We start from the raw sequence: 16,127 nt of genomic DNA, 5'->3' as shown, positions 1-16,127 counted from the left end.
GTAGACCATTTCCCTTACAGATCTTTCAGGCTCTTCAGAAGTAGGGCAGGGAGCATGGGTCAAAGCAAAAATGCTAACCAAAGACAGGAGACTGTCAAAGAAAAAGAAGAATACTCAAGGACTCCAGGTGCCAGTAAGTGTACTGTTATTCTGTCTTTTAGGTTTTGAGCAGTCAAGATAGTGGCCTTAGTTTGATTTATCTTTATTGTAAAGTGCCATCTGCACAAAATATCATTGTATTGAAAGGACTGAAGATATAATTTGTTCCTCTTTTTAAGAGATGGGATCTTGCTATGTTGTTCAGGCTGATCTTGAACCTCTGGGCACATGTAGTCCTACCACCTCAGCCTCCCAAGTAGCTGGGACTACAGGCATACACAACCACACCCAGATATAAATTTAAGAGTCATTAGAGTGGATATACTGCAATTTATTTATCTGCTAACATGTTGAAGGACATTTGGGTTGTTTTCAGTTTTTGGCTATTCCAAAAAAGCTGTTATGAACAAGTCTTTTTGTGGACATATGTTTTAATTTCTCCTTGGTAAATACTTAGGAATGGAATGTCAGAGTCATATGGTAAGTGTTTTTTAATTTTTGAAGAAACTTCCAAACTGCTTTCCAAGGTAGTCGTAACATTTTACATGCCCATCGGTAATTTATGAGCATTTCAGCTGTTCCACATCCTCACTGTCTTAGTTTGTTTTGTGTTGCTATAATAGAAACCTAAGACTTGGTGATTAATAAAGAAAAGAAGTTTATTTCTTACAGTTCTGGAGGCTGGGAAGTCCAGGGTGGAGGGAACATATCTGATAGGGACTTCTTGCTGGTAGAGACTCTCTGCAGAATCCTAGGTGGCACAGGGCATCACATGGCAAGGGAGGCTCCTGAGAGAGCCAAACAGGCTTTTATAACAGATCCACTCTCATGATAAATAACCTATCCCCTCCATAATCCATTAGTCCATTAACTCATGAATGAATTAATCTATTCATGAGCCAGAGCCCTCATGATCCAGTCACCTCTTAAAGGCTCCATCTCTTAATATGATTGCACGGGGAATCAAGTTTTAACATGAGTTTTGGAAGGAACAAACATTCAAATCATAGCACTCACCAATTCAGTGTACTCAATCTTTTAAATTTTAGCCATATTAGTGAATGTGTAGTGGTATCTCATGGTACAATTTCGTTTGTATTTCCATAGTGACGAATGCTACTAGGCATCTTTTCATATGTTTATTTGCCATCTGTACAGTCATGCATTGCTTAATGATGGGGATACTTTCTGAGAAATGTGTCATTAGGTGATTTCATCATGGCACAAACATCATGGAATATACTTACACAAACCTAGATGGTCTAACCTACCACATGCCTAGTCTGTATGATGTAGCCTGTTGCTCCTAGGCTATAAACTTGTACAGCATGTTACTGTACTGAACACTTTAGGTAATTGTAACACAATGGCATTTGTGTATCTAAGCATATCTAAACATAGAAAGGGTCAGTAAAAGTACAGTATAAAAGATAAAAATTGGTACATCTGTATAGGGCACTTATTTGCAGGACGTGGAAGTTGTTCTAGGAGTGTCAGTGAGTGAGCGGTGAGTGAATGCAAAGGCCTAGGACATTACTGTATACTACTGTAGACTTTATAAACACTGCACACTTAGGCTACACTAAATTTATAAAAAACAAAATGTGCTACGATGTTATCACAGCTATAATGTCACTAGGTGACAGGCATTTTTCAGTTCTGTTATAATCTTATGGGACCACCGTTGTATTAGTGGTCTGTCATTGACTGAAATAGTGTTATGCGGGGCATGACGGTATATCTTTTTTGGTGACATGTTTGTTCAGATCTTTGCCCATTTAAAAAATTGGTTGTCTTGTTATAAAGTTGTGAGCGTTTAAAAATATATGTTAGATATAAATCCTTTTTTGAGTAGATGTTTTTGCAAATATTTTGTCTCAGTGGTTTGCCTTTTAATTTTCATGAATGTCCTTTGAAACCATAATTTTTTTTGATGAAGTGTTTGATTCTTTTATAGTCTATGATTTTTTGTATCACATTTAAAATATTTTTGTCAAGATCACTAAGCCCATGTTTTCTTCTAGGAATTTTATAGTTTTAGCTCTTGCATGTAGGTCTATAATCCATTTTGAGGTAATTTTTGTATATGAAGATAGCTAAGAATTGAGTTTCTTCTGCCCTTCTCTTTCTTTCTTGAATATGAATATCAAAATTTTCTACCATTTTTTGGTAAAAAGATATCTTTTTCGATTCTGTTCTTGACCATATTAACAATAATAGAAGATATCTTTTTTCTGTTGTTGCCTTGACATCTTTGTGAAAAATTAATTGACCATATAGATCACAATATGTATGGATCAGTTTCTATCTCTATGCCAATATTATGCTATCTTGAATACAACTTTATAATAAATTTTGAGTCATATATTAAAGGTCAATTTTCTTTCTTTTTCAAAAAGTTTGGCTGTTTTGTGTTCTTTGCATTTCCATATAAATTTTGAATCAGCTTGTCAATTTTTACAGAGAAGTGGACTAGGATTATGAATGGAATTGCCATAGATCTATATGTCGATGTGGGGAAAGTTGACATCTTAACAATAATGAGTCTTCGGATTCACGAACATGATGTATTTCTCCATTTAGGTCTTCTTTGACTTCTTGAAGTAATGTTTTATAGCTTTTAGAGTCATACTGATCTTGCACATATTTTGTTAAATGTATCCCTATTTCATATTTTTGAATTTTATTATAACTGCCGTTAGTTAACAATTTTAATATCTGATTATTTGTTTATGGTATATAGAAGTTTTTTGATACTGGTCCTATATTTTGCAACCTTGCTAAACTTCTTTACTTGAGTAGATTTTGTGTAGCTTTTTAAGAATTTTCTATATACATGACCATGTCATCTACAAACATAGATAGTTTTACTTCTTCCTTTCAATCTGGACATGTTGTATTTCCTTTTCTTGCCTGATTACACTGAACAGAACTTCTGGTATAATATTGACTAGAAGTGATAAAAGCAGATATCTCTTCCTGTGTCCGTTCTTAGGGGAAAAGCATTTAATCCTTTACCATTAAGAATGAGATTAGCTATAGGTTTTTCTATAGATGCCCTTTATCAGGGTGAAAACTTTCCTTCTGTTTTTAGTTTTCAGAGAATTTTTATCATTCATGGATATTAGCCTCTGTCAAATGCTTTTTCTGTATCTACGTAGGTGATCAGATATTTCTCCTTTTGATTTTGTTATTCTACAGTGAATTTCATTCGTTAATTTTATAATGTTAGAATTCTTAGAATATTAAATTACCTTGCTGGGATGAACCCCACTTGGTCATGATGTATTTTTTTTCATATTGTATTCATTTTGCTAAACTTTTCATTAGTTTTTTTGCATCAGAATTATTGAGGGATAGTTGTGTTTAGTTCACTTTTATTGTAATATCTGTCTGGTTTTGGTATCAGGATGATGCTTGGTTTATTTAGTGAGCTGGGAAGTATTCCCTCCTCTTCAGTTTTCTGGGTGAATTTGTAAGGAATTGATATTATTTCAGTCTGAAGTATTCGGTAGAATTAACCAATGAAACCATCTTTGTGGGAAAGCTTTTAACTACAAATTCAATTTCTGTAATAGATATAGAGCTATTTAGGTTATGTAATTCATCTTGAATGAGCTTTTTTTGTGTATGTCAAAGAATTTATTCATTTTTTTTTTTTTTTTTTTTTTTTTTTTTGAGACGGAGTCTCGCTCTGTCGCCCAGGCTGGAGTGCAGTGGCGCTATCTCGGCTCACTGCAAGCTCCGCCTCCCGGGTTCACGCCATTCTCCTGCCTCAGCCTCTCCGAGTAGCTGGGACTACAGGCGCCCGCCACTGCGCCCAGCTAATTTTTTGTATTTTTAGTAGAGACGGGGTTTCACCGTGGTCTCGATCTCCTGACCTCGTGATCCGCCCGCCTCGGCCTCCCAAAGTGCTGGGATTACAAGCGTGAGCCACCGCGCCCGGCCTTCATTTTGTTTAAGTTGTTTGATTTATTGGCATAATGTTCATAATCTTTTATTATTCATTTATTGTCTTTGAGATCTGTGGTTAGTGACATCACTACTTTTGTTCCTAACATTTTATTTTATTTATTCACTTATTTATTTTTGAGATGGATTATTGCTCTGTCGCCTAGGCTGGAGTGCAGTGGCTTGATCTTGGATCACTGCAACCTCTGCCTCCCAGGTTCAAGCGATTCTCCCACCTCAGCCTCCCGAGTAGCTGGGATTACAGGCGCCCACCACCATGCCTGGCTAATTTTTGTATTTTTAATAGAGATGGAGTTTGACCATGTTGACCAGGCTGATCTCGAACTCCTGACCTCAGGTGACCCACCCACCTCGGTTTCCCAGGTGCTGGGATTACAGGGGTGAGCCACCATGCCCGGCTGGCCTGTTCCTAACATTTTAAATTTGGATTTTCCCCTTCTCTTCCCCTCCTTTTTTTTTTTTTTTTTGACAAGATCTCTCTCTGTCGCCCAGGCTGGAGTGCAGTGGTGCAATCTCAGCTCACTGCAAACTCTACTTCCCAGGGTCAAGTGATTCTCCTGCCTCAGCCTCCTGAGTAGCTAGGATTACAGGCCTGTGCCACCCCGTCCAGCTGATTTTTGTATTTTTAGTAGAGACAGGGTTTCGATATGTTGGCCAGGCTGGCCTCAATTGATCTGCCTGCCTCAGCCTCCCAAAGTGCTGGGATTACAGGCATGAGCCACCACGCCCAGCCTCTGATTTCTGTTTCATTCATGCTTGCTCTTATCTTTATTATTTCTTTTCTTCTATTTACTTTGGGTTTAACTTTGCTCTTCTCTTTCTAGGTTTTTTTGTTTGTTTGTTTTTTTAGACAAAGTCTCTCTCTGTCGTGTAGGCTGGAGTGCAGTGGCACGATGTTGGCTCACTGCATCCTCCGCCTCCTGGGTTCAAGTGATTCTCCTGCCTCAGCCTCCCAAGTAGCTGGGACTATAGGCACATGCCACCACACCCAGCTAACTTTTGTATTTTCAGTTTTGGCCAGGCTAGTCTTGAACTCCTGACCTCAGGTGATCTGCCCACCTCGGCCTCCCAAAGTACTGAGATTACAGGTGTGAACCACCGTGCCCAGCCTCTAGTTTGTTAAGGTAGAAACTTTGGTCATTGATTTCAGACTTCCTTCTTAATTTTTTTTTTTTTTTTTCTTGAGACAGGGTTTCACTCTGTCACACAGGCTGGAGTGCAGTTGTCATTTCAACTTATTGCAATCTCTGTTTCCCAGTCTCAAGTGATCCTCCCACCTCAGCCCCTTGAGTACCTGGGACCACAGGTGTGCCACCACACCTGGCTAATTTTTGTATTTTGTATTTTTTTTTTTTTTGTAGAGACGGGGTTTCTTCATGTTGCCCAGGCTGGTTCTTAAACTCCTAAGCTCAAGCAATTCACCTGCCTCAGCCTCCCAAAAGTGCTGGGATTACAAGTGTGAACCACTGTGCCTGGCCTTCTTTTCTAATGTAGCCATTTAGTGCTATAAAATTCCCTCTAAGCACTGTTTTAGCTCTTTCCTACAAATTTTGATGTGTTGTTTTTATTTTCATTCAGTGAGACTTTTTATATTTCATTAGGAAGTTTTATATCTCAAGTAGCAATTCTGTAAGAATTCACCTTTCATGATCTAATGCTCTGCCTTATTTAAAAAATTTTTACACTTATTTTTCCAAATAATAATCTGGATGAATTAAAAAAAAACCTCAGCCTTTTTTTTAGAATGAGAAGCAGAAGCAAAGAGATTAGTATTGAGACAATTATGTAAAAGAACCTTTTAGGGGAGAGATACGGAAGGCTGTTCTTTCAGGAAAAATGCCATGAGTTTCTGGAATCCCAAGAAATATGCACTTAAGTAGATTTATTTTTGGAATAGTTCAAATGTCAAGAGTTCAACTAGAAATTGCAACTGGGTTCAATAATTCAAGCTTGCATTTATTTATTGCTTTTGAGTTACCAATTTGAGTAAAGAGAATCGCTTGACCCTGGGAAGTAGAGTTTGCAGTGAGTTGAGATTGCACCACTGCACTCCAGCCTGGGCGACAGAGAGAGACCCTGTCAAAAAAAAAAAAAAAAAAAAGGGAGGGGAAGAGAAGGGGAAAATCCAAATTTAAAATGTTAGGAACGGGCCAGCCGGGCATGGTGGCTCACCCCTGTAATCCCAGCACTTGAGTTACCGCATTTTTCTGCAGCTCGGAAGTATATAGGACAGTCATATTATTGGCTATTATTTTAGTAATGAAGGAAAAGGGGCTCAGAGACATTAAGTGATTTTTCCCAAATTCACATGGCTTCTAAATGACAGAGCTAGAATTCCAACACAAATTCCTTGGATTCTAATGTTTTCTCAAAATATGATCTCCTATTAGCAGCATGAGCATCACCTGGGAACTTATTAGCGATTCAAATTCTTCCTCCTTCCAGACCTGCTGCATTAGAGATTCCAGAGGTGGGACCCAGTGACCTGTGGCTTAAACCAGCCCCCAAGCCCTTGGTGATTCTGATGTGCACTCAAGATTAAGAACCAAGGTGTGGAGCAGGGGTTCTCAGTCATGACTGCAAAGAGAAATCACATGGATGCTTGTGTCCTGCCAGCCTAAGTGATGGGATTTGTCAGCACCTCCCAGGCAATTGTCATATGCAGCCAGTGTTAACAGACACTACCCTTCACCATGGTGCTTCTATTAGTGTGACTCACAGTGCTTTTGAATTAATGTCACTGTGTTCCAACAAGTGTCTTTCTCTCCAGATCATAACAGTCAATGCCTGCTCTCAGAGTGACCAATTGAATCCAGAGCCAGGAGAAAACAGCATCTCTGAAGAGGAGTACAGCAAGAACTGGTTCGCAGTGTCCAAATTTAGTCACACAGGTATGTAACATCTACAGTCTTGGATCCCAAAAACCCTGGTGGAGTTTTCTCAGGGTACAGTCTTTAGACCATTGGCGGTCCCTCCTGTTCTTTCACATGGAGATAAGGGAAAGAGAAGGTGGCTACACTCTGTAAGGAAAATAGCATTTTTCTGTTTCTCATTTTTATGAAAGGGACAAAATTTTGTTTGTCTAAAGGACTCCAGGAAAGAAAAATTAAGATTTAGATAGTCTCTTGTATTCAAAGCTGTTGAACCTGACTCAGAATGTTTTATCCAGACAGCATTCATTTAGTCTGATTTATGGATAGGGGATTGTCTAATTTTATAAATTCTTAAAGTACATGTGACATTGATATGGACCGCTACACAGAATTCAGTGGGTTAAGTTATATTTGGTTATTTACTACTGTCTACATTTAGTGTTTATTCTGTGGGCAATTATCTCTTAATAAGCTTAATAATGGTGTTTGTAGAGGAGAGAAGATGGATCAACCAGCTAGGAATGACTATGGGCTAGTCCTGGATGGTGAAATAGGTCTGGAGAGATAAGATGAGGGCAGATTGTGAACAGAAAAGATAGCAATGATAAGAACTTTGGAATTCTTGTATTAGATAAGAGACATTTACCAATTTTTAAACAGAAAGGACTAAGTGATTAAGTAGTCATAAGGCTTTAAAAATATTTAAAATACTAAGTTTAAGGTACAAGTAGACATTGTATTGAAATTTATGCTGTCAGACTTTTCTAAAAATCTGCTTGTTCATACGGTAAATGGTTCTCAACCAAGGGGTGATTTTACACGTTCCCCTCACTTTCCCCATGGGACACTTAGGAATATCTGGAGATATTTTTGTTGTCATAACTAAAGTGGAGGGAATGCTCTTGCCACCTAGTGAGTAGAGGCCAGGGATGCTGTTAAACATCTTAAAATAAACGGGATAGCTAGGTCCTCATGACAATTATCCAGACCAAAATGTCATTGCTAAGGTGGAGAAACCCTGACTTTATGTTTAAAAATACTCAGTTGTCTGTTAAATCACTGAGAATCAAGTGGTCTCTAAGCTGAAAGAGACATTTAGAAATTAAATTAGTCAGCACCTCCTCAATTTATAGATATAGCTTGAGAGCTTAATTTGCCTTGACTTTAATCATACCATTTACTAGAGACCATAAATTTGGATAAATTAAATCCCACACCTAAAGACATGACTCCAGGACCAATTATAAATAGATTCATTTTATTTATAAATGTCATATATTTATATTATATATTAGGTATTATATTTTTTATAAATAGTATAATTTATGTTTAGGATATTATATATAATTCTTAAATCATTTAAGTTCTTTCCAATGAATTTCAAACATCGAGAGATGCAAGTGGCAGGAGGTTTCTGGGAAAGAATCTCATTAAGTCAGATGATCAGAGGGGGAGGTAAGGCTAGGGAAATAGGTTGATCCGAGTGCCCGGCTAATCTGAGTGAGTAATGAGGCCCACTGTCTTCCTTGAACCACATCCAGAGTTGAGAAGCTTGTTTTTATGAAATGTGTCTGAGTTAATAATTAATTGAAAAAAATTAAAAAAATAAAAGTCTGTGGATAGGCAGATGCCCTGTCAGGTAGCATTCTCTCTCTCTGTATTTTTTTTTTTTTAAATACAGCATCTGGCTCCATCACCCAAGCTGGAGTATAGTTACGTGATCACAGCTCACTGCAGCCTTGACCTCCTGGGCTCAAGTGATCCTTCCACCTCAGCCTCCTGAGTAGCTGGGACTATAGCATGTGCCACCATGCTTGGCTAATTTTGTTTATTTTTTGTAGAGATGGGGGTCTCACTGTGTTACCCAGGCTGGTCTCAAACTCCTGTCCTCAAGTGATGCTCCTGTCTTGGCCTCCTAAAGTGCTAGGATTACAGGCATGAACCAGCTACTCCACTTGGCCTTCAAATAGTATCTTTTATACTTCTTGTGTACTTTTTCTTTTTCCAGCACAAAATCATTAGGGAAAAATGGAACCATTATCTCCTATTTTTAGTCAGGACTCCTAATAAGTATTATTCTGAGAATTAATCCAACCAAGTATTCATTAAATATTTATTATGCATCTACTATATGTAGCAACTCTGTAGGTACCAGCTACAAAAAGAATAACAGTAATGAACCTCATCATCCTTTTTAATAAAAGGCTAAAAATTAAATCTATTTATTTGATGGCATTCCTTTCTTTTTTTTTTTTTTTTGAGACAGTCTCACTCTGTTGCCCAGGCTGGAGTGCAGTGGCACAATCTTGGCTCACTGCAACCTCTGCCTCCGGGTTTCAAGCGAATTCTCTTGCCTCAGCTTCCTGAGTAGCTGGGATTACAGGTATGCGCCACCACACCTGGCTCATTTTTATATTTTTAGTAGAGACACAGTTTCTCCATGTTGGTCAGGCTGGTTTTGAACTCCTGACCTTGGGTTATCCACCCGCCTTGGCCTCCCAAAGTGTTGGGATTACAGATGTGAGCCACGGCGCCCGGCCTCTATCATTCTTTTGTTGTTGTTCTTTTTAAGTAGTCTACTATGATGTTTGATGCAGTTGCTAAGGAAGGATTCCTAACTAGACTAGGAATGGAATTAAATTTCACATATTTTAAATAAAGCATGTGCAATAGTGTGCAGGATAAGGTAGATATAAAAAATTACTAAAGGTGTTGTCTTGTAAGAGGACAGTTTATGGATCATTTAATTCTTGACTTCAATAGAGAAGTGTAAGTTATTATAAATGTGAAAGTATAGAAGAATAGAAATAGAATATATAGTTTTCAACCTCTTGAGAAAAAAAGGATAAAGGAAACTTGGTAAAACTTGCTAAAAACAGAAAGGGAAAACGATATCCAAGTTTAAATGAATGTACTGTGTTCAGATTTTTCTATTTGGGAACTGTGATTTGAATGTAACACATTTTCATGTATTTTCTAATCTTTCTCTTCCTCTTTACAAGGTGTAGAAACTTATATACATCAGAAAATGAAAACTAAAGAAATTGGACAATGTGCTGTACAAGTCAGTGATTACCTAAAGCAGTCTCAAGAGGTAAAAATATTTTAGGAGTTAAAAAAAAAAAAATTCGAGCATGCAGTGCTACTCTTGACTATGCCCATTTTACCTTTATGTCCCTTAATTGGCTTCTACTTTTTATTGACAGCCTGTTTAATCTTTTGTTTTGAAGCTATGCTCAGTTGAATTCCTGTTCTATTTTTTCAATCCCCTCCACATTATTCTTTCTTTGATATTCTTCTTTAGGCAATTTACCTATCCACTCAATAATTTATCCTGGGGATGTTCAGCATGAGAGAGAAAGAATTCAGGAGTTTTTGAAATTGTTTTCAAATATATGAAAGTTGTCATGTGGAAGAAAAATAAGCTATTTTCTATACACTTTTAAGAGGTAGATCTAGAATCAACATATAGAAGCTACTGGGAGACAGATTTCAGCCCAATCTGAGGAGAAATTTTTAGCAATTGGAGCTTTCCAAGCATGGAATGATTTATTTCTGGAAGTAGTGAGTCCCTCCCTAGTGCAATCAGTCAAGCATAGGCTGAACAAACCTCTTTGCAGGCACGACGGAGGGGATTCAAGCCTTGCAGGGTAAAGACCCTTAGTGTTTCTTCAATGCTGAGATTCTCCGGTTTTGCGGTCTGTTTTTCTTGCTGTCTAAAAATATGGGCCTTGTTTTGTGCCATCCGCCATGTGGGAAGTGTGAATAGTTAGCTTAACCCAAGAAACCTAATTTTAAATCTTTGTTTGAATATTACCTGTTTGAACTTGAGAAGTGTTGAGACATGACCTTTATGGCTAACAACCTTAGATATTCTTGTAGGAATAGGATCTGTGAAAGATTTTCAAAGTAAAGTGTCAGACTACTTGAGGGTAATTGGAAGCAGGGACGTGCGTTCAAATTCTGGCTCTGCCACTTTCTACGTTTCAAAGCTATGTACATCAGTTAACCTACGAGCTTCATTAGCTGTATCTCTAAAGTGGGACTAATGCCATCCTTATAAGATTATTGCTAATGGACAGCAAAAATAACAACTATGAAAAGGCCTACCTAGACTAATGCCTGGAGTATACTAAGTCTCAGGAAATAATTGAATTTGAGTAGGAAATCAAATGAGGTAAATCCAAGGTAATGTTATTTTAAATAATCATCATGACCTGAGATGAGAATCTTTTCATAAGACATAACAATGTGATGATCCGTGTTGTCTGTCAACTTGTACTTTCATTTCTCTCCATGTCATTAGCTGATTGTGTATGCTCAGTCCTGATTAACTGATTGTGTATGTTTAGTCCTGATTTTCTATGTTCAGTCTGTAAAAAATTTCATATATTACATTTTCTGTTTGAGATCTCCTTAAAGGTAATTTCATCCTGTTAAAGTCCATCAACACACTGAGTTACTCTGACATTGCCCTAACATTATGCATCTTTCTAGCTTGAGTTTAGTATGTTTTTTAAAAGAAAAATATTCAGGTAGATGAAGAGAAAAGAAAGATTCTCCAAGGAGTGTGTTTGGCAGATCATTCCTAGAAACTTAGGGTGGGACTATGTTGAGCACACGTGTAACGGCCTTTCCCTTCTGCTCAGGATCTCAGCAAAAACTCTTTGTGGAATTCCAGGAGCACCAACCTCAATAGGAACTCCCTGTGAGTATTTCTAAATGTTTATCTTTAAGAGTCTTTGGCTTCTATTTTTTTTAACTTGGTTAGAAACAAAGGTTTAATTTAGTCAGAAAGGGAGAAAAAAGAAGTGTGTGTCAAATGACAGTATTTTTCTCTTGTTAGCAGAATGAAAATGATTTCTTCTCCAAGTTTTCCTGTTTCTGGCAACAAGATCTCACCTGAGTTCCTTTTAAGAATATAACGAAACCCATACTCCTACAACAAATTAAACATTTGCCTTTTCAGTGTCAAAACACACATGGAATAATGATTATCGTATCTTTTTGGATAGATAAGATTGTGAATTTGCATAAAAGAGTAGAAATAAATCTGTCTTGCTTAAAGAAACAGACTTAGACTGAACACCTGATTACGTTTGTTCTTTAATTTTAAAAATAATTATTTTTTCCTTTTAGTTTATAAGGCATATCTTTTTTGTTTTTGGTTTCTCAGTAGCATCCTAATCATCAAAGCAATAACTGAGAAATATTGAGACAGAGAGGGAGAGGAAGACGGGTTGGAGAGAGAAAGAAGATAGAGAACTCACTTGAGTATCTTCCTGGAATTTTATTAGTATATATCTAGAGAAATAAAAGTTGTAAATCAACCAAGCAAAGATTATCCTATTTTATTTGTAGTATTTTCTGGACTTTCCTAGTTGCATCATCACATTAACTATTCATGCAGGTAGAATTCAAAACCATCTACTCTATGGAAGTGCCAGTTGATACCCAGCAGGTAGAAGGTGACTTTCAGTTTGCAGTCAGCTCTGTTTAGAGATGGTCTTTCTCTAGGGCTCCCATCATGGACCTTGTGCAAGCCTGCCTCCAGACTTAAAGGACACATGACTTTCTTCTCCCAAAGGTTCAGTAGTTTGTGCTCATGCAGAGTAGGGGTTTATTGCAGCATGAAATTGAACAATAATCTTAATTGTACTTTCTTTCTTAAGGACCTTAAATACTGAAGATATTATTTGAATGTATTTATTCAGACTTGCCTGTGGCCACTTGTGCATTTGAGCAGGGCAAGTAACAGTTTAAAGAGAACTAATTTCAGCCTGTGAACATTTAGGGGCCACGTGGGCTAATGAAACTGATTTGTAGGCTTGTCCAGAGACAGTCACAGACTCATTTGTAGGCATCTGCTTTGCATAGTTCAGGAACCCTTTAGTTTAACTGATCCAGAAGAACACAAACACAGTTACATCTTATATATATTGTGTGATCACAAAGCTAATTAAAAAACAACAACTGCTTTTCAATTAGCTTCAGATGTACACAATAAATGACTTACATACATATCTGGTGCTCATTTTTCTATAAAAACACTTGCAGCGCTGGAAAGTTACTTCTTTATTGATACGATAGGGATTAGATGTAACTAATACTTCTCTTTCAAATATATATACAGTCATGCATCAATTAACGACAGGATACATTCTGAGAAATGTGTCATTAGGTGATTTCATCGTTGTACAAGCATCGTAGAGTGCATTTACACACACCTAGATGGTCTAACCTACTACACACCTAGGCTATATGGTCTAGCTTATTGTTCCTAAGCTACAAACCTGTACAGTATGTTACTGTACTGACTACTGTAAGCTATGGTATTTGTGTATCTAAACATACAAAAAGTACAGTATAAATACAGTATAAAAGATAAAAAATGGTACACCTGTATAGGATGCTTACAATGAATGGAGCTTGCCGGACTGGAAGCTTGCTCTGGGTGTCAGAGTGAGTGAGTGGTGAAAGAATGTGAAGGCCCAGGACATTACTCTACATGACTGGAGACTTTATGTGTACATTTAGGCTACACTAAATTTATATAATTTTTTTCTTTTTTAAATAATCAATTAACCTTAGCTTTACTGTAATTTTTTAACTTGACAAACTGTAAAACATTTAAAAATCTTTTTGACTCTTTTACAATAACACTTAAAACACAAATACATTGTATGGCTGTACAAAAATATGTTCTTTCTTTATATCCTTATTCTAGAAGCCATTTTCTGTTTTTAAATTATTTATTTATTTTCACTTCTTAAACTTTTTAAAAATATGAAGACACAAATACACTCATTAGCCTAGACCTACACAGGATCGGGATCATCAATATCACTGTCTCCTGCCTCCTCATCTTGTCCCACTGGAAGGTCTTCAAGGGCAATAACACGCATGGAGCTATCACCTCCTATGATAACAATGCCTTCTTCCGGATACCTCCTGAATGACCTGCCAGAGGCTGTTTACAGTTAACTTAAAAGAAAACATAAATATAAGGAGTACATGCTAAAAGAATGAAAAAGAGCATAATATAATAAATACATAAACCAGTAACATAATCATTCATCATGATCATCAAGTATTATGTGCTGTACATAGTTGTATGTACTATATTTTTATATGACTGGCAGCACAGTAGGCTTACTTATGCCAGCATAATTACAAACACATAAGTAATGCATTGCGCTATGACATTATGATGGCTAAGACATCACTAGGTGTTGGGAGTTTTTCAGCTCTGTTATAATCTATGGGACCATTGTAATATATGCTGTCTGTCGTTGACCAAAACATCATTAGGCAGTGCATGACTGTATATGTATTTCACATGTATATAAAATATATACTTTGTGATGTCACTGTTTCACGTGCTGTTTCCTTTTTTTTGATAACTGTAAGATTTAAGGCAGCATTATCTAAACAACTTCATTTTTTTTTCGAACAGGCTGAAAAGTCCAAATGGAGTTGACAGTAAGTTTTTCTATTTAAACATTTTCTTTTTTATTTTTTCATCTTTTTAATAATGAGGTTCACTGTCCTGCTGATATTTTTGTCATTCTTGAAATTGTATTTATGATTTTTGTCTATCATGCAATGTAGAAAGTTCAGTAGAAGAGTAGAAAGTTGAATGTCTTTCTTCAGACAAATTGGGATTGATGTCTGGTTTAAAACTTTTTGAATGACCGTTTCTGACTGTTATTTCCCCATTTTCTGCGTGAATGAGAGTATAACCACTGAGCTCATTTTGCTCACCAACTCTTACTGTCCTTTTGTTTTTTCACACATTACTCATTAAGAGCCATTGTTATATGGGTGCCTTTTCCTGTAGGGTTTTAGTAAGATCCGGGGCCCCAAATGGCTAAATAGGATTAGGTCATGTGAGACAGCTCCCTGGTAAAGCCACTACAGCTACTCTCAAACTTGACTACAATTTACAAACTCCTTTCCACATTCTTGACTCCTTGATGTAAAGGCACCTTCGTCTTCTGTCTTCTTGTTCCATCACACTTCCTTGGGTTTCCAGTACTCCCCCACCTCCTTTACAGTTGATTCCCTCTCCTCAGCCTACTAACAAATTTAGGTTGTTTTCTATACAAAAGAAACAAATAGTCTTTTTCTTGGTTTACCTAGCTTTCAAGCTGCCACTCCAACCCTTCACCTCCAAATTAATTGAAAGAGCAATTAACATTTGATCTTTAGCCCATGGGGTGTGCCCCATCACTTTCCTGAAACTCCACTACAGCTGCTAACTCACTTGACTCTTCTCAGTTCTTGTTGAACTCGTGGCATTTGATATTGACCATTTTTCCTTCATGGCACCCTCTCTTTTCTATGTTTCCTTGAGGCTCTTCTTCTTTGGCTGTTCTACTTCTTTGTCGACTTATTTTGATCTTTCTGAGAGTCTCTTGTTCCTTCATGCAAGCTGGAAATCTTAGTCATTTACAATCTCCTTCCTACCCCATTGCTCTTAGCTATTAACCTTGCCTTCTAACTCTGTCCCTCCTCTGCCACTCCCCACCCCCACATCTTCAAAGCGATCTGTTTGGTCTACCCTACTGCTCCTGCCTTAAAACCACCATTATTTATTTTCCAAAACAAAAGTGTATACTTTCATTTGCCCTTGAGTTTGTCTTAGCAGTCTGATTGGTTTGTCTCCTTTTAAACTTTCCTATGTTTCTATCAGAATTATCTTTATGAATGCTAAATCATCACTCAGGTAGAAGCCTTCAGTGACTCCCTGTTACCCAAAGGTAGACTGCAAACCCCTGAGTTTTCCTCAATGCTCTTGAAAGCTGGATCTCAATTCAAATTTCCAGGCCCATAGGCATGATCCCTTTCATTCATTATTTCTGCCTTGCAGAATATGACTGACCACATAGTAACACCTCCATGTGGAGGTCTAAAAGGTGTCTCAAACAAAATGTTCCAACACTGTCCTCTCTCATCTCAGGAAATGGCAACTCCATCCTCCCAGTTCCTGAGGCCAAAGTCTTGTAATACTTGTCTTCCATTTTTTCACATCCTTACATCCCATCTATCACTAAATCTTTCAAAATATATCAAGACTCTGATCACTTTTTGCTATTTCCATATAACACCATTTTTTTTTTTGAGACAGAGTCTTGCTTTGTCGCCCAGGCTGCAGTGCAGTGGCGCAATCTCGGCTCACTG

The 16,127-nt window shown here is 37.3% G+C and overlaps 1 protein-coding gene across 1 annotated transcript in view; it reads left to right on the top strand.

The window, feature by feature from the left end:
- TRPM6 (transient receptor potential cation channel subfamily M member 6) overlaps positions 1-16,127 on the top strand; it is a 136,268-nt gene that overhangs the window by 96,809 nt on the left and 23,332 nt on the right. The window contains exons 26-30 of the mRNA XM_032164308.2: positions 21-133; positions 6,842-6,962; positions 9,947-10,038; positions 11,594-11,652; positions 14,401-14,426. Of these exons, the coding sequence (XP_032020199.1) occupies positions 21-133; positions 6,842-6,962; positions 9,947-10,038; positions 11,594-11,652; positions 14,401-14,426 (411 nt within the window). The remainder of the gene's footprint in view (positions 1-20; positions 134-6,841; positions 6,963-9,946; positions 10,039-11,593; positions 11,653-14,400; positions 14,427-16,127) is intronic.

This window comes from Hylobates moloch, unplaced genomic scaffold (assembly GCF_009828535.3).
Source record: "Hylobates moloch isolate HMO894 unplaced genomic scaffold, HMol_V3 SCAFFOLD_10, whole genome shotgun sequence".
In the NCBI taxonomy this organism is placed as follows: domain Eukaryota; kingdom Metazoa; phylum Chordata; class Mammalia; order Primates; family Hylobatidae; genus Hylobates; species Hylobates moloch.
This window is presented reverse-complemented; position numbering and strand designations above follow the sequence as displayed.